Source organism: Ascaphus truei, chromosome 6 (assembly GCF_040206685.1).
Source record: "Ascaphus truei isolate aAscTru1 chromosome 6, aAscTru1.hap1, whole genome shotgun sequence".
NCBI classification, from domain to species: Eukaryota; Metazoa; Chordata; class Amphibia; order Anura; family Ascaphidae; genus Ascaphus; species Ascaphus truei.
In genome coordinates this window covers 2,212,605-2,236,705 of record NC_134488.1, presented here as the reverse complement: position 1 = coordinate 2,236,705, position 24,101 = coordinate 2,212,605, and the positions used below count along the sequence as shown (strand labels likewise).

Below are 24,101 nucleotides of genomic sequence, written 5' to 3'. Positions count from 1 at the left end.
CAGTTTAGTTTACCATCTTATCTTGGGTGTCATCTGAATTTATTCTGTTCTAGCTGGGGAAAAGTGTTTATAATCATCCCCCATTTTCGATCAAATTTGTCATACTGGTTATTTCCTACTTGATCGGTAGATATTCTGTCTATCGTGATCAGTTTGACCAAGAGGGATTTTATCAGTTCTATGTTGGGCGCTTGTGAATCTAGCCATTTGATCATAATGGCTTTTCTGGCTACCAGGAGAATCATCTCTGTTGGGAGAATGGCCCCCCCTATTTTGGTTGATCTTAATTGTCCAAGGTTCAGTATTGGCAAATATCATGGGTAGGGGGTGTCTTACCCAACTAATTTTCGTAACTTCTTTAATATATTGTAGGACCTGTGTCCAGAACTCGTTAATTTCAACGCCTGTCCAGAGACAGTGTTTGAGGTTAGCTTTAGGGAGGTTGCATTTGGGGCATTTCGTTGTCTGCTTCTATATTGGTCATTTGTCTGGTGAAGGGTATATATGCCCTATGCATTATCTTAAATTGCATTTCTCTCCAGTTTTCTGATGTAATAATTTTATAAGTTCTGACATACCCAATCGTTAGATCTACCATCATTTGAATTTCTTGGAAGTCTTGTTGCTGAAGGCATTTTTAATGCTAAAATACATCAACTATTTTACGCAAACAGTAAGATATGCAGCACACATAAATTATATAGGGCATATACTGTTATTTATTTTTATATATATATATATATATATATATATTTATTATATACACATTATATACACAAACAACTTTGCAAAGCATTGGATAAGCCGTTTTGGCGTTGTAAAAATGAATATAGTTATGCATTGCATAGCGTTGGATAAGCCATTCGTTGTAAAACGAAGCGTTGTAAAACAAGGACTGCCTGTAATATTTATTCAAAGTAGTATTTTGTTTCTTTGATAAATCTGTTGGCGTTTTCTTCTCCAGTTTTGCCCAGTTTAGTAGCTAGATGTATATTACCAATGATGTTGTGCTCAATGTCAGGGAGTTGATCCCAATAGCTGGAGCAGGTGGAACTGGACCAAGCCCAGAGCATGGCCATAAAGATGTGCTATGCGTCACAGTTGGTGAAGGGCAGGTGCTACAGAGAAACGACGGGCATGCCTTGGTCAGGATGGACGGAAAGCAACAGAATAGTTAGACAGGCCGGGGTGATGGGAAGTGGAGATTAAGAGCGTAGACAGACAGGCAGCAAGTAGTTTAGCCATCTGACCTGACCATCAGATGGCAAAGTTGGATACAAAGGGCAAAACCGCATTCTTCTGGCAACCAGAAAGTGGAAGTGGTCTGCTTATAAAGGAAGCCAAGGGGAGTGTTTACGAGGCTGAGTGGCAATTGGTGTGTTCAAGGGTGAAGATCAAAAATATAATGCAACAGTGCAGCCATCAGTGCAGCAATCAAGCAGCTGGTTTAGCTGTCAGCCCGACAGTACTCACCTCCTCACAAGGTGTTTTTCAGATGTATTAGGACCTAGCTTTTAATGATAGACCTTTGGAAATCCTTTAGGTGGCAGTGGGCCTGAACATTGTTCACTGGTTCCCAAGATCTTTCCTCTGGACCATAGTCTTTCCAGTCCACCAGTTACTGTAGCGGGCCTCAATGTCTCTTGGAGTTTGAGGATCCTCGCCACTGCATATTCCCTTTGTCCTCGGACTTGAAGAGGGCCTGGTTGAGGAAGGTTACATCCTGGAAAGGCGTTCTCGATGAATGGTTTCAGTAACAAAATATGGAAAACCTGGGTGGATCTTTAGAGAGTCATGAAGTGAGAGACGGAAGGTTCCTGTGGTTGTTCACTGTGGTGAGACCTTGTGATGCCGGACAGGGGGGAGTTTTCCTCCGTGACCATTATGTGTATCGCCCGACAAGGGATATAAGTAAGGCAAACAGGGGTGGCCCGCATGCGCGAACGGGCGAGAATTGTGTGAGCCGCATCTCGCGAGAGCTGGCCTCTTACTGTTCGTGGGATGCGTGTCAGCTCATTGGGCACTGATAGGCTATGTCTCGCAGAGGGGCTTGGCAAGACTCTGACTGTTTTGACGCTTGTGATGCGGGACCATACCCATTGGTTAATATAGGTTATGACGTCATTGGGTTTTTGGCGCCAAAACGGCATCAGCTGCTATTTAAATGTCCTACACACCACACATTACACTTCTTGATAAAGTGCCTGCGGTGCACGAAACGCGTTGAAGGTTGTAACCCCCGTTTTTATGGACTCAAAATAAAGATTTTTTGCCAGACCTGCTCCTCATCCCCTTCTTGGCTGTGCGCTGCACACACACTACATTGGATTTCCCTTACCAGGATACAGCTGCACGCTGATGGAGATAGCTACTGGAGGCTTTATTCTGTGAGTACTTTACCTGAGGCCAGCCCAATGAGGTAAAGGAGGGTGTTTTTGTGCACCTACCCCTTCTTCAGGGTGACTAGAGCCCCATTATAGGTTGTTGTACTACTTATAGTTACTGATCACTCCCCAGTCAGCTTTCATTCTCCCTTTATCAACATATAGGTCCGTGTACTCTGAGCACCATATTGCCATCACTGTATACCCAGCTGATCTGCCTTTGTAAAAAATAAATAAAGGGTCCAATAAATTGTTGTCCAAATTTGTCAGGTAGGTGATTGAGTTTAAGATACTGGGTAGACAGTCAAAGCTCCCGAATCTGGTATGCAGGACCTCCTTGTTGGTGTTGACTGGACTCTTTGCATGTCTCTCGGGTCTTAAACAAGATCTCCACCAGTTTAGCGTGAAGAGGCTGCACGTCCTTTATTCTGCCACAGAAAGAACAGAACAATTTTGTATAAAGGATGGGCTCCTCGATCAGAGATCGCCACATAAGTGAGCACATGCAACCTGAAAACTCCCTCCAGGAAGAGGTTAGCAGTCTCTTAACAGGTATGACCTGTGCCATTTTAGTCAACCTGTTCACAAATACCAAAATGTTATTGAAAATTTGAGAAAGCAGGAGTTCCACAATAAAAGTCCATAGAAATAGAACTCCGTGTTTGCTTTGGGGTAGGTGATGGTTGCAAAAGACAACATGCTGTAGTGCATGTGTCTTGTTGCCGGCGCAAATCTCCCAGGACCAGACATACTCTTCAACTTCAATGCCAAGTCTGGGCCACCAGACCACTAGCGAGACAGGAATTTAATTTTCCTAATTCCCAGGTGACTGGCAGTTATTGAGTCGTGGCAAATACTGCTAGGCGGAATATAGAAGACACTTTTTAAAGAACAAGCATCCTTGTTGCTCCTTGAATGGCTTTGACAGAGACTGACAAATGGACTGTGCATACGGGTCTGTGCTGGCCGCTTGTTGAATGCATCTTTTCAGATTTGTAGCAGCCAGAAAATTCCTCTGTTGCAGGACAGGACTGTTGTTGGAAGGACTGGCATGGACAATAGTCCATCATATTACCTTGAGAGCGGATCTGCTTTTCCGTTCCGTGGCGATACAACACAATGAAATTAAATAGAGTAAAGTACGGTGCCCACCGGACTTGTCTCGGGTTCAAACGTATGTAAATATTAAAAAAATTATATATGTAAAAAGTCACTGGATGAAGTGTTGCTTCCAGCAGGTGCTGCCATTCTTCCAAAGTACATTTGATCAATAGAAGTTTGTTGTCAAAGCAGTAATATTAACTTTTGTGAAAAACCACTGGTAATAATTGCCAAATGTTATAAAATGTTGATCGCCTTTGACACCTGTCGGGAAAGGGCCATTTTTTGCTCAGCTTTAACTTTACAAGGATTCAGTAAAGTTTAGGGGGCCAGGGGAGGCAGAGATCAAAAAGGTAGTCAGGTAGGCAGCAAGCTGATCAGACCGCAAGGCTGGATACAAAGGGCAAAACCACAGTGATCTGACAATCAGGAAGTGGAAGTGGTCTGCTTATAAAAGGAACGTCAAAGTTTAAAACGAATGACACTTAGAATGTAATAGATTTAAAGCTTAAAGCTGCAGTTCAGGCAATATCCTGCATGTGTGTTTTTTTTTTTAATAAATCAGTTCTTTAGTAAGAAAAAATACTTTTAGCATTTTCTGTTTAAAAAAAAACAATTTTGTAAGACCAATTTTCTTGTTTTCTATTTTTAAAAGCATGCTTGGTGCTATAGCAACCATTTACATTCCCCATATTTAAAGATGTTGCCAAACTTTGCCGATCAATACACGGAGAATGAATTGACCGGCAGCTATGCAGTTCTTTAGGTAATTAGAGATTGCCCACATGAAACTATTGAAGTGAAAAAAAAACTAAAAAAAAAAAAAGACAACTGCAGCTTTAAGTATTTTTATCTACACACGCGCCAAGGAGCAAAACCTCAATCCCTGTGCAGACCGACATACTTTATGCAAAAAAAAAAAAAAAGTATAAAGGGGCCGTAAGAATTCCAAGCCCTTATGACATCCAAGATATATCTTGGGGCACTCAAAGGGTTACGCAGATATGTCGGCAAGAAAAGTGACTAACAACACTTTAGAGCTAAAACGGTCTATGTGAAAATTAGGAAAATGGTTATAAGGCGGCAAAACTTCTGCTTTGCTGGGGCCTAGGACTGACCGTTTTAATGGGCCCAACTTCAGGGACCATCCGGGCCCCCTCCACAATTGGGATACTTAACCCCGCTTTCCCCTACAGCCTGCACCTGATTATAACATACAATTGCTATTAGAAGCTATAGAAAATGCCTATTCTCTCAATATAGAAACATAGTTCTAGGATAACAGAAGTGTAACGTTTTTTTTAAAATGGGGAATAAAAATATTTATACAATAATATGAAAAGTTGATTTAAGGTATCAAATAACTGTGATTGATGATAGGTCAACATTTATGTGAGTTATGTAGCAACATCTTCCAATGTCTGGATTTCCACAAAGCCTATCTTAAAAAGTAAGGTCCCAATGTGCCTGAAAGATGCCTTGTGAGGAAGCAGGTGTCATGTCCTGACTGTGCTTCTGTCCCGGTCCTCGCTGGGCTTCCCTAGGCTGCCCATGTTACCCAGGAGTAATACGCTGATCCGCTCCAGTTTTCCAGGCGTTGCATCTGTTGCTCTGCTAAAGCACTTCCTGGTTTTGGACTAAAAAGGCCACAAAAGTGTTATCCTCCTTGCTACTCCAACAGGTTATTTCCTGTTCTGTTGCGTAGCTCTTTGTTCTCTGCTAGATTTGCCTCCTTGCTATTTAGACCCTTGACCAGGGAGGCTGCGAGGGAACTCCCCACCCCTCATTAACCAATGCCCACATAAACATATACAAGTAACGACAGGTGTTATAAAAGGCCGTGGCTTTATTTATTTATTAAATGATTGTTTAACTGCCAGTCCCTGCCAGAGTGCTCACTAAAAAGGTGAAGGGTGAGACGGTCCGTGAACCGCTGACCCCGTAAATCCTGTAGCTGGACCTACGTAACCCGGCCGTTGCCACGAGTGGACTCCCTGAAGTCATGTCCAGATGACCTTGCCCACTCACCACTCCCCCACAGGCTTTATCATTCCCATGCCCAGTCTGGTAAGTACAAGCACTTACCCCCCAACTGCCTCCACCGACAGGTCTATTTAACCCCCCTTAAACTAGGCCCGTACCACGAGACCCACCAGGACCCTCTCCACCCCCTCCTGCAACTGATTGTTAAATGAATCTGAGCCAATATCTGAGAAGTGCACGCCGTCAGATCTAAGCAAACCGAGTGGCACACGCATGAGCTGCCACTATGCCAGGCAATATGCAACCTGCCAATCATCAAAACAAGCCTCAAATTATAAATACATTCAATTTCAAGCCAAAAAAAATTGATTGGCACAGTGGCAATGCTCTGTGGACATGGTTGTCACGGGAGACCAGGTTTATTAACACCTTTTAATATCGGGATCATTGATTGAGCAAAGCAAGGAGGTAAAATAAATTGTAATTTATTTCAGAAAAAGACATACACACAATGTAACACAATTTACAAGGTTAACACACTTACTGGGAACGGGGCTAACGAATAAATCTATCCTCTAAACGAAATTCACAAAAATGACCTCTGTAGGAGCCCTTTTCCTTGACTGGTAGGTACTCACGAAAGTCCTGGAACTGATTTCGGCATGCAATGCCAACCGCGACCGCTATGCTCTCAAAAGCAGGACTTAGAAACTTCTGAGTTGAAAATCCTTGAAGCCGCTTGCGTCTATTCAGTACAGAGCATCTTTGAATTTGCCGTTGTTGGTTTGGCACTTGGAATCTTGTGCTCCTGATTTGCTGCAAGTCCCCTTATGGGTTTCAGTGTCTTCTTCACTAACATCTACAGCCTATCAGAGCGTGGGAATTTCCCTGCCAGCCAATCATCGATTTGCCAGTATTGTGAAGCAGGGCATGTGGCGGTGACGGGTTAACCAGGCCAATAATAAAGGTATTATGCCCGGCTGGTTAACACTAAACTGTGTTTGGACAGAAGGGGTTAAAATGTATTGCAACCATCATTCTATCTTTTCCCCTACACTACCTTTATTGTCCCTGTTTTGCAGCTCTGAAGCTAGCTGCAGTTGAATGAATATGTGCTAACTGTATTTGTGACACAAGGGGGAGCTTCTAGCGCTGAACCAAGCGCTAAGTGAAGAAGCGTGCCTGTGAATAAGTAGCTGCTTTGAAGATGGGTATCACTTCCTAAGCCGTAGACCTCTAAACCACAAAGTCAATTGGATAAGTGGTTTGCCGTCTTGTCAAAATGTATCCAGTGGTCTCGTTATGCACTTAAGCTGAATTGATGGCGTGTGTCTGCGGTTACCGATCAAAAGCCAGAACGGATACATTGTATGCCGGCTTGTAACCCAGACTAATTATAGGTCAAACCGCAACCCACATCACAGAGCCCATTCAATTAAGTGAATAACTTGCGCTAGGAAAGAGCTAGCACTCTAATTGTTGGAGTGCAGTTAGTTACACATGTACCATGAACCTACATATGAGTTTTATATTGGTTACATATGCAGAACATACATTAATAAACATACTGTATTTCAATGGTGTTTTAAATGCAAAGGCTGGAAACTCTTTTCTGACGGTCCGGCAATGAATCCATTAACATGACCATATGTTATGGTTGAATGAGCTGAGGGATTTTTCATCTCTGGACTTCAAAGGGAACCCTACAAAATTGGTGCCCAAGTGTCTAGAGAAGTTGAAAAGCCTCAGAGGCCCTAGGTGTTAGGGTGGCTGGGATATTTGTAAGTATCAGATACCGGTGCGCAATATGGGCACTTCACACTTGGTAGCCAAACCCCAGATTTACTGTCGCCAGGTAAGGGGTTGGGCCCGGTATGCTAGGCAGCTCAGGTGTGAGATCCATGTATGGTCTTAGTAGACTGGGAAGCAACTTCTGCCCGTTCTACGAACTCCTGGGAAGTCTGGAATAGGTGGGAAAAGTTATTCCCACAAGAGGATTGGGTGTGTATGTTAGGTATAGGACCCTTAACCCCATAAAGATGCCTTCAGAACAATCCCAGTCAGATTCAACCAAGAAACGTCCAAGTACTGCGTCAGAGGTTCCACACCATAACAAAGAATTGCACCCCTTCCAGAATTCGTTTGAGCTAAGGATTCCCGAACAAATCCTGTAAGGACATTACGAAAGAATTTCTGTTGGAGATATAGGGCTGGCAAGTTGCGCCCCTAGCAAAGGACTGTCACACGGCTCGCATCGCGCACCAACTTGCAGGGGTGCCCAGAGACTTTGTTTCATTCCTTGAACATTTTATTTCGTTTCCCCATTCCAGTAAGTGTATATTGACTGTAATTGTGAAGAATTGTGTGTTTGTCTTAAAAGGAAATAAATTACAATTTATTTTACCCGCCTTGTATTGCTCAGTCCAGAATCCCGATACTCATTTGTTGGTAAGACCTGGTCTACTGTGACAGGCCGGGCACCCTTTCTCAGTCTGTAAAGGGGCATGCGCCAACCTAGCACCTCTGCCTCTGCATACTGAGCCCACCCGCTGTCCAGGCTCTGTGGAGTCTGGGGTTGGGAAAATGGTGGCCAGATAGCCCTGTGTTAGCCCAGGATGTGGGTACTCAAGCAGAACTGCAGTACCCACTCTTAAAACTTTTACACACACGAACCACTCTCACCTTTATCACTTAGCTGGAATGCCCCCTGAACCCCTATATTGGGTGCAGGGTATCTGGGTGCCCGTTTACCTTGTCTGGAAGATGCTGCAGCAGGAATTCTGGCGGTGAGTCATAATAGCGTTTTCAGAGCCAGAGTTTGCCCGGAGCAATGTGCTTGGTTGCATCTGAGAATCTCACTTGATTCCTTGATAACTATGGAACCCCGATACATTTGCACATTCTGTAAAGACTTTCTCCGACAAACCCACTCTGAAACTTACTGCACCGACACACTTTATTCGAGCAAATACCCAGTATGTACCTGGCAGATACCTGGAATGCGCCGCTCCTCACCTCTGACAAGCCCCGTTGCGTTTGCCTTCCCAGCCTGGGTTCATGCCTGGCTGACGGGCGGCTGATCTGTTAAATGATAATGATTAGGATTTAATAGGCTGCAATGCTTCGCGTGTCTACCAGATGGCATAAATTCATGAATTGTAATGCAGTATATATATATATATATATATACTGTGCAGTATTGCAGCCAGTGGGAATAAAATGCTTCAATCCCTGCCTGGAAAATAACCCAATGCACTCAGGCAGAAAACAGTCACAAACCTCAATACACCCGGGTATACCCGAATTCGTGGGACTAGCCGAGCTCGAATAAAGTGTGTCGCCAGTGTACAGCCTAGAAATCTTCCGATCCCAGGAAAGGCAAAACACACATAATTCTTTATTGTCGCATAATTTGCACACAATCACAGTAATGCATTTAGGACATCTAGGTCCAAGAGCTGCGACTCTAGGACACCAACACATGGATCAGGGGTAACCAAGTGGGCTGAACCTTTATTAGTGAGCCTGGTTAACCCCTTCACTGTTACAATTGTCTGTCAGTCAATTGGCAACCTGCAAAAAAATAAATATCTGCGTCAAATAAAAAAGATATTACTGTACATTTGAATTAATAAAAATGCCAATACAGTACCAACCTAAAAGAAAAGGCCTGCAAATAAAAACACAACCACTAAACAAATGACATTTTTGCATTGGAATATAAAAGTTACAGAATGCTAATGCAAATGCCAACCTAAAAAAACATACAACATTAAATAAAATACAGTCCTTCTTTTTCTTTTTGATGTTTTGAAACACAGAATCCAACACGAGCAGCAGCAACTCCTGGTCCACAAAGCAATGCTCCTCAACAGCCACGGTCCACAAGTAAAATCTTTTTAAAAAAATCTTCTTTCTTTTCTTCATCTGTAATTTGTAATCCATTTTGAGTTCTTCTTTAGCTCCATCTGTACTTGTACTGTCAATCCAACTGGGAGGAGATGTTGCTCCTTCAGCTTCTTCAGCTTCTTGCCTTTAAATGAGGCTGCACAGGCTTTTATACAGCCTGTGACATGTAATTTGACAGACAAATGGTTCCCAGCCATCTGATTGGCTGGGATAACCATGTGACAGTTTTTTTTTCCTTAGGATGTGACGTCATCAAAAGGGAGTGAAGCCAGCCAATCAGAAAGGCTCAGCTTCCTTTCCCTTTAAGATGACATCACCAAAACCAGAATGGCTGACATCCCATGGTACTAGACCCAAGAGGATTGGGGGTCATCCTATTGGTTCTAGTAAACCATGTATGTATGTCTTTGCACCATTAGTGTACATAGCGTTCATAGTAGTAATACACACGACAGTCATATAAATAACAAATACAAATAACAGATCATGGGAATAAGTGCTTCAAACCTTAAAAGTAACATTTCGGAAGAGGAGTCCCTGCTCCGAGGAGCTTACAATCTAATTGGTAGGTAGGAAGAACGTACAGAGACAGTAGGAGGGAATTCTGGTAAGTGCGTCTGCAGGAGGCCAAGCTTTTTGGATCGTGTATAGTATTATCCACGGTGCTACTCATATGCTTCTTTAAGAAGTGGGTCTTAAGGTGAGTCTTAAAGGTGGATAGAGAGGGTGCTAGTCGGGTATTGAGGAGAAGGGCATTCCAGAGGTGTGGGGCAGTCAATGAGAAAGGTTTAAGGCGGGAGAGGGCTTTAGATACAAAGGGGATAAAGAGAAGACATCCTTGAGCAGCACGCAAGAGTCGGGATGGAGCATAGCGAGAAATTAGGGCTGAGATGTAAGGAGGGGCAGAAGAGTGTAAAGCTTTAAAAGTGAGGAGGAAAATTGAGTGATAGATTCGGGATTTGGTAGGAAACCAGGAGAGTGATTTGAGCAGGGGAGACACTGAGACAGATTTCAGAAATATAGAGTGATTCTGGAAGCTGCATTTAGGATAGATTGTATGGGAGACACTTCAGAGGCAGGAAGGCCGGACAGCAGGAGGTTGCAGTAATCGTGACAGAAGAGAATGAGGGCCTGAGTCAGAGTTTTAGCAGTCGAACAACAGCGAAAAGGGCGTATCTTTGTAATATTGTGGAGGAAAAAGTGACTGGTTTTAGAAACATTTTGAATGTGAGAGAGGAGTTGAGTGTGACCCCTAGACAGCGTGCTTGGGCTACTGGGTGAATGATGGTACTACCAACAGTGATGTGGAAGGAGGTAATAAGGCCAGGTTTGGGAGGAAGTATGAGGAGCTTGTTTTTTGCCATGTTAAGTTTAAGTCAGCGTAGGGCCATCCAGGATGATATTGAAGAGAGACATTCAGAAATATTAAACCATGTGACAACTTCCTTTAAAAAACTGGATGTGACATCCCTTAATGATGTCACGTCATTTAAAAAAATGGCTGCCATCACATGGTTTACTACAACCAATAGGATGACCCCCAATCCTCTTGGTTGTAGTACCATCGGATGCCGGCCATTCTGGTTTTGGTGACGCCATCTTAAAGGGAAAGGAAGCTGAGCCTTTCTGATTGGCTGGCTTCGCTCCCTTTTGAAGACGTCCCATCCTAAGGGGAAAAAAGTCACCTGTCACATGCTTATCCCAGCCAATCGGAGGGCCATTTGTCAGTCAAATGGAATGTTACAGGCCTTCTATAAGGCCTGTGCAGTCTCATTTTGTGCTAAGAAAATGAAGAGGCAAAATCTCCTCCAATTTGGTTAACAGTACAAGTACAGATGAAGCTACAGAAGAACTCAAAATGGATTACAAATTACAGATGAAGAAAAAAATTAAAGATTTTACCTGTAGCTGTAGCTGTTGAGGAGCATTGCGTCGTGGACCAGGAGTTGCTGCTGGTGTTCCTGTTGGAGTAGGATTCGGTGGGTGAAGACATCAAAAAGAAAAAGATGTATTTTATATATTTTTTTATTTTTTTTCGGTTTGCATTGGCATACTGTAACTTTTGTGGAGAATAGACAAAACTCCAAAAAGTATTTTTGAAAGACTGAATGCAGGGTTCCAAAGGAACAAGGAGAGGCCTAATTCCTCCAAAACACAAAAGGGTGTTCCAGCACTCACTGACTGATAGAATAATTGCAAACGTAGGAATATGCCAAAATGAAAATGTAATAATGAAAGCACGAGATATAGTTAAACATGGAACAATGTCACACAAGCTGGTAATACAAAAAATTGACCCTAAATAAAGTGGTGTATGGGAACAATACAGGGGAAGGGAAAAAGACAAGGAAAACCAAAATGGGAATGAAGGGGGGGGGGGGTGTGGAAATGGAGAAGTGGGTAATTACGGGGGCAAATGATTTTTTATTTGGGGGAGGGGGGGTGTTTCATACTAGTGTGTGGGAGCAGGTGTCTTCTGAGCTAAACAAAGTTGATTTCACCATCGTTGACCCACTCTGTCCTGAGATACAGGCCCCGTTATGGGGTAAAACAAAAAGAGATACCGGCGCCTAATAAGTCCAATTAGGTGGAATCATGAATGTCCAGTAGAAGTGATTCAAGTCCCAAACTGATCTGCTGTCCCTTAATCTTGAGGTGACCTGATAGGACTTCGTTCGTGGGATTGGAACATGGAATGAAAAGAGAGATGATTAGTGCAACAATGTTATGAATATTCACACAGATATGAACTCACAGACTGACTAACAATACTAACAAGACAGACAAACACAAAAGCAAAGCTAGTAGTAAAAGGTAGTTTAATATAACTAGATTAATTAAAAGGCTGGACAATAACGGGAATGCCAATCCGGTTGGGTAAAACCTGAGTGACACTCACAGGACGGCAGAAGGTTACTGGCATAGGATTGTAGAATATTGGCTCCACGTACAGAGAGTCCTCAGAGCGCCAAGAACGCCGTGTGCTCCTCCGTGTATCCTGGTTTGTACCGGAAGTGACGTCTCCGATGTGTGCCGGGACCGGTAGTGACGTCACCGGACGTGACGTCAAGTCCTGGCAGACCCGTCCGACGAAGCCGAAGGAAGCGGCGATATTCACTCCTCTGGCCCTCCACACCAAGCTGCAATACTCGGCACTAGACCTGCTTGTCCCTTAATGTCCAGCAAATAAAAAGAGATAGCCCTACGCGTTTCGTGTGTCTAAGCACACTTCCTCAGGGGGTAAAAGTGATGGCAGTGATGCTCGGTATAAATACTTCCGCCTCCGCTCTGATTGGTCTGTCAATCAAGGCAGTCTTAAAGCTATACCTACTTGGCACATTAAAAATCACTGACATTTGTTTAGCTTTGCAATACATATAACAACAATGACCTAACACAAACACTGAACATAAAAAGTATAAAAGATATGTTAAACATGCACTATAATAAAAAAGCAGTAAGACAATAACCCAAAAATCATTAGAACATATTATATTAAATTGATTAGGGAATTGCTAAAGGTATTACAGAAATGCTCCTAACTCAAAATCTATATTGAGGCCTCTTGGGGAAAGTGTTTTTAGCTCATAGATCCAGTATGCCTCACGCATACTGGATCTTTTTAGCCTATTCCCACCTCTAAGGCTTGCTGGAATAGCCTCAATGGCCTGACATTTAAGACCATTGGGGTTTTTATTATGATGGGTGAGGAAATGGTGGGATACGCTATGAGTTACTAATCCCTTTTTGATATTGTATATGTGTTCATATACTCTCCTTTGATAAGTTTTTCCGGTCCTTCCCACATATTGCAGGACACACGGACATTGCAGTAAGTATATGATGTAACTCATATGGCAATTAATAAAAGACTTGATAGGGTATTCCTTCTGTGTGACATTTGATTTAAAACCCTTTGCACTGCTGCTATATGTACATGCCGTACATTTAGAACATTTAAAAAAACCTTTATCTATCTTTACACTGTTTTGTTTCAAATAGTTAAGGGGACAGCTAGGTGCCAATTTAGATTTTAAATTTGTGGCCCTAGTAAATATAATTTTTGGTTTTGCAGGAAGAATTTAAACTAGGGTATTATCCCTTAGGATAATTGGCCAGTATTTATTAATGATTCTCTTGATCTTCGGTGCCATTTCGTTGTATTGAGTAACGAATGGCACTTGGTCAAAGAAATTGTTTTTTGAATCTTTTTTCTTATATATGAGAAGATCATCTCTTTTCAAATTGGTGACCTATTCTATCACTCCATCCAAAAGATGCTCAGGATAATTCCTATTGAGGAACTTGCACTTCAGTTCCTCGGCCTGAGACAAGAATTCCCTAATATCAGAACAATTCTGTCTCAGGCGGAGGAACTGGCCTTTCGGGATATTCTTGATCCACAATGGATCATGTAGACTGTCGGCTCTTAAATAGGTTTTAGCCTACACTGGCTTGAAGAATGTTTTGGTGTGTAAAGTGTTATTAGTGATGTAAATATTTAAATCTAAAAAGTCAATGTGTTCTGTGCTAAATTTAAATGTGAACTGTAGATTCTGTCGTTATGGTTTAAATAAGAAAAAAAGTGTTCTAATTGTGTTTCCCCGCCAGACCAGATGAATATTACGTCATCTATATAACGTTTCCAGAGCACCAGGCTTGCCCCAAAAGGACAGTTGTTCCAAATGAATTCTTCTTCCCAACTGTCCATAAAAAGATTGGCATAACTTGGGGCAAACCTGGTCCCCATGGCGGTTCCACATACCTGATTATAAAACTGAATTGAAAGTGAAATAATTATGTGTCAAAATAAAACGAATGCTTTCAACCAAAAATTGTTTTCTAGCAGATGTCAAATGAGAAGCTGACTCCAATTTCTGAGATACCGCCCTGCAGCCCAACTCATGGTCAATGACCGTATAGAGTGATGTTACATCCGCTGTGACCAATATGAAGTTGGGCTGCCACCCAAGTTCCCGTAGGATTTGAAGGGTGTGGGTTGTATCTCTCAAATTAGAAGACAGAGAAGAAATTCCTGAAATAATAGGTCTACCCGGTGGTGCAGTGAGGTGTGTGTGTATTTTAGGTATAAAATAAAATAAAGGAGTGCGTGGATATGGTATAAACAAAAATTCTAATTCTTCTTGTGTGATAGCCTGACTCTTCAAGCCAGCGTCAAGCAGAGCCTCCAGATCCATTTTATGTTGGTCCAAAAGATCACTACAAAGGGGGAGATAAGTGGCTCTGTCGTCCAACAACCGTCTGGACTTTTTTAGATAATACGTTCTGTCCATTACCGCTATACCTCCCCCCTTGTCAGCAGGTTTTATTACTAACGATTAATTAGTCTCCAATCTTTGCAGGGCCTCTTTTTCCTGTAAGCTCAAATTATCGTCTTTAATTTTGTATGATCTACTCGATTCTTCCAAATCTTTAGTGACCATATCGACAAATGAACTGACTAGGTGTCCCTGAGCAAATTTAGGATAAAATGTAGATTTTTGTTTAAAACTATTAGGTGGAAGTGTATCCATTCTAGCTTCCTGGTCCACACTAATTTGACTAGAGATAGCATCCTTAATAAAATACTTTTTTAAGGCCAATTTCCTAGCGAATTTATGGACGTCTATGTAAAGATTAAAGCTATTGGGACCGCATACTGGAGCAAAAGTGAGTCCCTTGCCCAGTATGCATTTCTCCAATTTAGTCAAAGAATACTGACTAATATTAAATACATTAGACTCCTGATTACTCCTATTTATTCGAGTTCTACCAATACCCCCTCTTCTTCCTCTAGCCCTGTTTTTCTCTTTTTGTAGTTTAGGGGTGGTATGGGATCCACATGGGGTTTTATGATTTCCACATCTGGGAAAATGTGGTCCCCCTCCTTCCTCCACTTTAAAAAAGAGAAATTGGTCTTATTACCAGGGGTAGGTAAAGGTGTGTACGAAACACTATCTGTCTCGCTCCCTGACTCTATATCGGTCAGGAAAGTGTATTTGTTACTCATAACAATTGGTGCTTGTTGTGTTTTGGTTATTAAATCATAGCGTTCTTTAGCTTTTTTCTGTTGGAGATAAAGGTTTTTGTTATGTGTAGGTAATGGTACTGTACCTGGGCTATTTGGCTTGGAACCAAGATGTTACTGCTAGGTTTTTTCAAACCTGAGGCATTACCTCTTTGAGCTGGTTTGATCTTATGGGTCCTAGTACTTTTATCGTCTATCACTGATTGTGTGTGTTTAGTCTCTGATTTTTTAATTTCTTGTTTACGATTGTTTTGATTCTCCTTAGATTTCTTGTTCCAGGTGCGTTGGCATCCTGTATCATAATCAGTTTTATCCCTGAAAAATTTCCTTTATTTATTCTGGACTATTTCTAATTCCATTTGGTCTAACCTTTTTTTAATGGTAGGTTCCAGTAAAAGCAATTCATTGCTATCTTGAAACGGTTCTAATTGATTTTCCATATCTGAAATCTGCTCATCTAACTGAATTAGTGATTTTTTTCGATAATAAATCAATCATTTCATCAAGGAGAATGAACATAGATCTAATGTCTCGTTCCACTCCTTCATGAAAGCAGTATTATGTGTATCAGAAGTTGGTGACTTTGACACCCTCAAACCTCTTGGAATGCGGTGATTTTCCAAATATTTGCTCAGTGTGGGAAGTTACAGCCTATTGTAGTATGTAGTAAGTCCTATTTGAGAGATACAACCCACACCCTTCAAATCCTACGGGAACTGGGGTGGCAGCCCAACTTCATATTGGTCACAGCGGATGTAACATCACTCTATACGGTCATTGACAATGAGTTGGGCTGCAGGGTGGCATCTCAGAAATTTGAATCAGCTTCTCATTTGACATCTGCTAGAAAACAATTTTTGGTTGAAAGCATTCGTTTTATTTTGACACATAATTATTTCACTTTCAATTCACAGTTTTATAATCAGGTATGTGGAACCGCCATGGGCACCAGGTTTGCCCCAAGCTATGCCAATCTTTTTATGGATAGTTGGGAAGAAGAATTCATTTGGAACATCTGTCCTTTTGGGGCAAGCCTGGTGCGGGGAAACACAATTAGAACACTTTTTTTCTTATTTTAACAATAACGACAGAAATCTACAGTTCACATTTAAATTTAGCACAGAACACATTGACTTTTTAGATTTAAATATTTACATCACTAATAACACTTTACACACCAAAACATTCTTCAAGCCAGTGCAGGCTAACACCTATTTAAGAGCCGACAGTCTACATGATCCATTGTGGATCAAGAATATCCCGAAAGGCCAGTTCCTCCGCCTGAGACGGAATTGTTCTGATATTAGGGAATTCTTGTCTCAGGCCGAGGAACTGAAGTGCAAGTTCCTCAATAGGAATTATCCTGAGCATCTTTTGGATGGAGTGATAGAACAGGTCACCAATTTGAAAAGAGATGATCTTCTCATATATAAGAATAAAGATTCAAAAAACAATTTCTTTGACCAAGTGCCATTCGTTACTCAATACAACGAAATGGCACAGAAGATCAAGAGGATCATTAATAAATACTGGCCAATTCTCCTAAGGGATAATACCCTAGTTTAAATTCTTCCTGCAAAACCAAAAATTATATTTACTAGGGCCACAAATTTAAAATCTAAATTGGCACCTAGCTGTCCCCTTAACTATTTGAAACAAAACAGTGTAAAGATAGATAAAGGTTTTTTTAAATGTTCTAAATGTACGGCATGTGCATATACTGCACCGACACACTTTATTCGAGCAAATACCCGGTATGTACCTGGCAGATACCTGGAATGCGCCGCTCCTCACCTCTGACAAGCCCCGTTGCATTTGCCTTCCCAGCCTGGGTTCATGCCTGGCTGACGGGCGGCTGATCTGTTAAATGATAATGATTAGGATTTAATAGGCTGCAATGCTTCGCGTGTCTACCAGATGGCATAAATTCATGAATTGTAATGCAGTATATATATATGTACTGTGCAGTATTGCAGCCAGTGGGAATAAAATGCTTCAATCCCTGCCGGAAAATAACTCAATACACTCGGGCAGAAAACAGTCACAAACCTCAATACACCCGGGTATACCCGAATTCGTGGGACTAGCCGAGCTCGAATAAAGTGTGTCGCCAGTGTAGCAGCAGTGCAAAGGGTTTTAAATCAAATGTCACACAGAAGGAATACCCTATCAAGTCTTGTATTAATTGCCATATGAGTTACATCATATACTTACTCCAATGTCCGTGTGGCCTGCAATATGTGGGAAGGACCGGAAGAACTTATCAAAGGAGAGTATATGAACACTTATACAATATCAAAAAGGGATTAGTAACTCATAGCGTATCCCACCATTTCCTCACCCATCATAATAAAAACCCCAATGGTCTTAAATGTCAGGCCATTGAGGCTATTCCAGCAAGCCTTAGAGGTGGGAATAGGCTAAAAAGATCCAGTATGCGTGAGGCATACTGGATCTATGAGCTAAAAACACTTTCCCCAAGAGGCCTCAATATAGATTTTGAGTTAGGAGCATTTCTGTAATACCTTTAGCAATTCCCTAATCAATTTAATATAATATGTTCTAATGATTTTTGGGTTATTGTCTTACTGCTTTTTTATTATAGTGCATGTTTAACATATCTTTTATACTTTTTATGTTCAGTGTTTGTGTTAGGTCATTGTTGTTATATGTATTGCAAAGCTAAACAAATGTCAGTGATTTTTAATGTGCCAAGTAGGTATAGCTTTAAGACTGCCTTGATTGACAGACCAATCAGAGCGGAGGCGGAAGTATTTATACCGGGCATCACTGCCATCACTTTTACCCCCTGAGGAAGTGTGCTTAGACACACGAAACGCGTAGGGCTATCTCTTTTTATTTGCTGGACATTAAGGGGTCTAGTGCCGAGTATTGCAGCTTGGTGTGGAGAGCCAGAGGAGTGAATATCGCCGCTTCCTTCGGCTTCGTCGGACGGGTCTGCCAGGACTTGACGTCACGTCCGGTGACGTCACTACCGGTCCCGGCACACATCGGAGACGTCACTTCCGGTACAAACCAGGATACACGGAGGAGCACACGGCGTTCTTGGCGCTCTGAGGACTCTGCACGTGGAGCCAATATTCTACCATCCTATGCCAGTAACCTTCTGCCGTCCTGTGAGTGTCACTCAGGTTTTACCCAACCGGATTGGCATTCCCGTTATTGTCCAGCCTTTTAATTAATCTAGTTATATTAAACTACCTTTTACTACTAGCTTTGCTTTTGTGTTTGTCTGTCTTGTTAGTATTGTTAGTCAGTCTGTGAGTTCATATCTGTGTGAATATTCATAACAGTGTTGCACTAATCATCTCTCTTTTCATTCCATGTTCCAATCACACGAACGAAGTCCTATCAGGTCACCTCAAGATTAAGGGACAGCAGATCATTTTGGGAATTGAATCACTTCTACTGGACATTCAGGATTCCACCTAATTGGACTTATTAGGCGCCGGTATCTCTTTTTGTTTTATGCTATTGTTCTGATTGTACCATCAGATTTTTTCCCTAGGCTGCCTAGCTTGCCACTAGAGTTCACCCCCACAATAGGGAATATTGTTTATTTTTCATTAGCGCTATTCTACATCACCTTTTTTCTTTTTCCCCGTTATGGGGTGCCATTATCTCCTGCAATGTTAAAATCCCACGGTCACGTGACACATAGGATTTTAATATGGCGGGGATACCGGCATCGCATAACGGGGCCTGCAACTCGGGGAAGTACGGGGTCCATGGACCTGAAATCAATGCGGTTCAGCTCCAGAGACCCCATGCTACAATACTGTAATATTAAATAAAAACCCCGCGATCGCCTGTTAGAGGCGTGCAGGTAGTGACTGGTTCGGTCTATCTCTTACTACGTGTCTCTTACAGACAGCTACACCCCGGTAGGATTCACATAGCAGAGACCCCTGCTGTGGTAATCCAATGGGCCATTGTCTACTGCAGACTACCACGCGTGGTATTTGGCGAATTTGCCAAAATCCAGATCGAGATGTGGTTGGATAACGACTGCTGCATCTGAATACATATGGATATTGTTGATTTTTAAAGTCTAACACACTTCAGTATCTTTTTATTACTTTAACACCCCTGCGTATCCTATTTAACGATGAGACTTGGGAACCTTGGTTAACTATCATGTCTAATGATTCCTGGTTGTACAGACTAAATGATATATTATGTACATTTCATTTTTTATAGATCTAAAAAAACTGCGACAGGTAACGAATGACGAAATGCAGAGGAGAAGCCATGACATGTGGGAGAAAAGTAGTGAGACCAATATGTCTGGCAGCAGCATTCAGAGAAGAAGCCCCCAGATGCAACATGCCACGGAGAAGAAATTAGATGCAGGAGTTCAGCAACATGCAGAGGAGATGCAGTGATGTTCAGGAATCCAGTAACATGCAGAGGAGAAATGGCAAGGTGGAGGAGAAAAGCAGTAACATGCAGAGGAGAAGAAGCAAAATGCGAGAGTCCAATAGTAACATGCTGGGAATAAGCGACATTGTGGCAAAATTCAGTAGTAACATGCATGGGAGAAACAATGAGATGCAGGAGACCAGCCTTAGGCTACGCTTATAGTGCAGGCTACGGCGATGCGACCACGTGACATCAGCCGTCGCCGTTGTAATAGCGATTTCTGCACTTTGGTACAGGACTCGAGAGGTGCCCAGAGGTGTGGTGGATGCGTGGCCGTGACATCATGCGGTGATCGCCGAAAAAGTAAAAATCTTTTGACTACAAGAGATCGTGACCGCTCCGTATCTCTGCAGCTACGTCGCGGTCATGCCCACTATGGGCACCCGTGACAGACTACATGTACTTGTTACGGCGCTGCACGACGTCGCAGTCTCTGTAGCCAGTACTATAAGTGCAGCCTTAGCATGCAAGATAGAAGCAGTGACATGCCTGGTTTGGTCAGCAACACTGGGTCATGCACTGACTTGATCAGCAGTACATGGAAAATAAGCTGCAATACAGTATATACACAAGCAGCAATGACACACTCATGGTGTGATGCTACTCCCACATTATATTACTTACATTGATCCAAAGCACTGGTGTATTGTAGTAATCATGTTGATAATATTAGGAGACATGCATGAAGCAGCCACCTTCACCAAACCACAATGCTAACCCACAGAAGCAGCTAATGCTGAAGAATGAAATGCATGTCATGAATGCAGGTCTATTTTTGTACCTGCCACAAACCTGATAGCAGAAATCTGCACAACAATTGAAGAGATTCAGCATGGCAGCAGACAGAGACAAAGACACATCCCGTTGCCATGTGGGCACAAACAGTAAGATGGGACAATGCAGCTGTAGCAGCAAAACATTCCCTATTGTGCAAATACAGGGATATTAACAATACTATAGCTATAGTAACACAACTGCCACTTAATTCTCCTATAATGGATTCAAGCTTACTCTATAAATAGACCAAACGGAAACACTGAACAATAATTTTATTTGTGTGTAATTCCTTCTACAGTACCTTGAGGTGGCAACCCTCATTACATTGCTACAGGGACTAACTTATTTCTGCTTCTCTACACAACACCTTGAAAATGCTGCTAATGCTGTATGTGTATTGTTTCTGTGTGAAAAGTATTTATCTCATTACATGTAAGTCTTGCTGTGACAGAGCGGCCTGTTGGCGAGGTCAGATAGACGCATAGACTTGTTGTTTAAGGTTTTAACTGCAGTGGTTTTTATTACCACCAACCAAAATAATGTGTACCCTGTCCCTTTAAGCAAAACAAATCATAAAACAAAATCCTATTCCCATTAGGGAAACTAACTACACAAGCAGATCCCTAGCTATCCACCTGGCTAGCTATTCTACTTCCAGATCATAACAAAAGTCATATATGCCAAAAGCGTTCTTATCTTTTAGGTGCTGGGGAGTCCATCCTAGGGCTCCAGTAATTCCCTCTAGGAGTTCGGGAACGTCGGTTCCAGGGAGCAGGGCTTAGTCCAGCGTGAAATATTCAATGTCCTTGGTGGGGTCCCAACTTGTACCAGCAGCCACTGTTCTTCCTGGCTGGGAGGAAAACAATCTCTCCCCGTGCTGGGGAAAAGCAGTCCTCTTTGTGCATGCAACTTCCTGTCTTAACACACACATTCCCTGCACGCTCTTAACTCTAACACCCACCACATTATATATATATATTTATATATATTTATGTCAAAAAGGGGGCTACTGAGCATGGCCAATGTATACAAATGAAAGACTGGGGTGCCCAATGCTACATCCAATTGACAAAACATATAAAGTAATAAGTATAAAGTTGAAATACTTCAGTAATAATATTCACTTGGTTATTTAGTTAAACCCTTTGGCTAAAGCGTCATAAGCCTGCATACCAATGTCAAGGTATAACCAAATGAATGCAGGTCCTAACACTAAACTGTGAACCCTTCCTTTTACCTCTGTATGAGGGGAAACAACCACAGTGAGTCCTCTCCATTCAGCAAAATGCTAGAACCTCCCAAGTGAAAAAGGTGGGGAGGGGTGAGCTCTGGGAGGAGGGGCCACTTACCTCCAAAAACTTGCCAGTCAAGAACTAAATTAACACACATTCCCAGCACGCACTAACTCCAACATAGTTTAATATAGGTGTTTGGTTGAGTTAGATACCGTAGTCCTTTCTGTGGATATATCCTTTTGTATATATATTTGTTAATTTACCATGAGTGCGTTTCAAAGGGGACAGCTGTGACCAGTTTTCTTGTGCTTTCTACTATATATACCTCCCCATGCACCTGTTTTTTATGTTTATTGATTTATTGGGTTTGAGTGATATCTTCACCACTATTGATTTCACTCATTCTCCTTATGTCAGTCCAATTGTGAGCTAAGGAATCTCTCTCCTCTTTCCAATAGGAGGCTTTATTAGAGCTCTAATTTAGCCAGGTGGAGTTTGGTTAATTGCCTGACTCACTTAACCAGCTCCCTGCTGGATTTAGAGGCCGTTTCTCTTACAGACAGAAACTAGGGAGTTGTAATAAATGTGATATATAGGGCTCCCAAGATACTGGACAGTTTCTACCCTGTTTAGGCTGGAAAGTACAGCCACATAATAGATATATTCCATCCCACAGTTTTGCTGGAGCTGAGGGATGAGGAATCCAGGCCAGAGATTGTCTGCTCTCTGTTTTCTTTCACCTGCCCTGCTACTGTAAGTGGGAAGCATGTATTTAAAGCTGGTTTCTGGCTTTCTCTCTCAAGAGCCTGGAGGCTGGACCGCTGTGAGCAAAGAAGAGTGGAGAACCTTCCCCCCTCCCCTCCTCTCCTTTCGAAGTAGGCAATTGACCTTTTATCCTTGAAGCTGTTACCTTATTTTGTTGGAAGCGGGCAAGCCGCCCAACTCGAGTCAGGAAAGCTTTCAGTTTAGTTATTGCTCAGTTGAGCATGGTTTGTATTTGTATCAACGTGTTGCAGTGCCTGGGACTGAATAAAACAGGCAAAGGCCTGGTAAAGGAACAGTGTGGTACGTCAGGTCTATCCACTCACCCTAAAAGACTGTTCTAGCGAGCGGGGTCCCGTGACTATGCCGTTTGTCACTATATATATAGGCATTGTGACAGGGCTGCTTGCACTATTGTATAAGTTAATTGCATGTTTGCTTTCTGGCATCAAGGGCACCACTTTATCTTTCTTTCTGCTTGTCTTTTCTTTGCTGGGCCCAGCGATCTTTTTTTTGTTTCCTTTATCTGAAATTTTACTAACCTTTAATGTGGTGTCCTGAGGTCAGCCAGTATAATGCAGGTATGGTTGGAGTTTGATGTTACACAGCCATGGGCAGTCCCTGTTAAAAAGGAAAAGGGCGTTGCCTTCCTGCATACCATCCAGGGTGGATTATACCATGGTATGGAGGGGGAGGAATTAAAGTAATGTCATTTATTTTGCAGAGTAAAGACATGCATGGGATGTTTGTAAAAAGTACTGTTTATTTTGGGGCTTGCTATAGAAAATTGTATGTTGTGTGAAGTGTATTATGTTTGCTAATTGTTTAAGTTTTGGGAGACAACTCCCCTGTGTGGTATACTTAATTTGGTTTGGTCCAAATTAACCAGTAATAAAAGGGAGGGAGTTTCTTTCCCTGGGTGGCCTGCTGCACTCCTTGTTGCTGCTATGTGATATGAAGTTGTCTCTTTCTGCACTCCTTGTTGCTGTTATGTGATATGAGGATGTCTGAGGAACTTCAGTGAAAGGATGCAAACTTTCTAATGCAGATATTGCTGGCTACTCTGTGGCTGGAGACATCACGCTGGGAGAACTGGTTGTTGTACACCTGAATGTGGAATCCCTAATAAAAAGACGGTTCAGAGAACAGCAAAAGCCTCTTTCATTCTTCTCGGGGTCTGATGCTGCTGCTTCTTTAAATAAAGGCTGGGACTCAACCTTTCACAGACATACAGTTACAAGGGGATTCCTGATGACAAAAAAGACAGCACACCGCAAGTATAATCAAAAAAATGTGTATTGTGAACACAAAGCAGCCAACGTTTCGGTCCTCGTAGAGAGACCTTCCTCAGGGCAGAGGACCGAAAGGTTGGCTGCCTTGTGTTCACAATACACATTTTTTTAATTATACCTGCGGTGTGCTGTCTTTTTTTGTCTCACGATATTGATGAAACCGGATGAAATTGAATAAAAAAGGAAT

At 42.2% G+C, this 24,101-nt stretch overlaps 1 protein-coding gene across 4 annotated transcripts in view; it reads left to right on the top strand.

The window, feature by feature from the left end:
• Positions 1 to 23,895, top strand: part of TIRAP (TIR domain containing adaptor protein) — a 112,716-nt gene extending 88,821 nt beyond the window's left edge. For all 4 annotated transcript variants that reach the window (XM_075603299.1, XM_075603300.1, XM_075603298.1 and 1 more), the window contains one exon: positions 19,627 to 23,895. In XM_075603299.1, coding sequence (XP_075459414.1) covers positions 19,627 to 19,811 — 185 coding nt within the window. In that variant the 3' untranslated portion in view covers positions 19,812 to 23,895. The remainder of the gene's footprint in view (positions 1 to 19,626) is intronic.
• Positions 23,896 to 24,101: the final 206 nt, after the last annotated feature.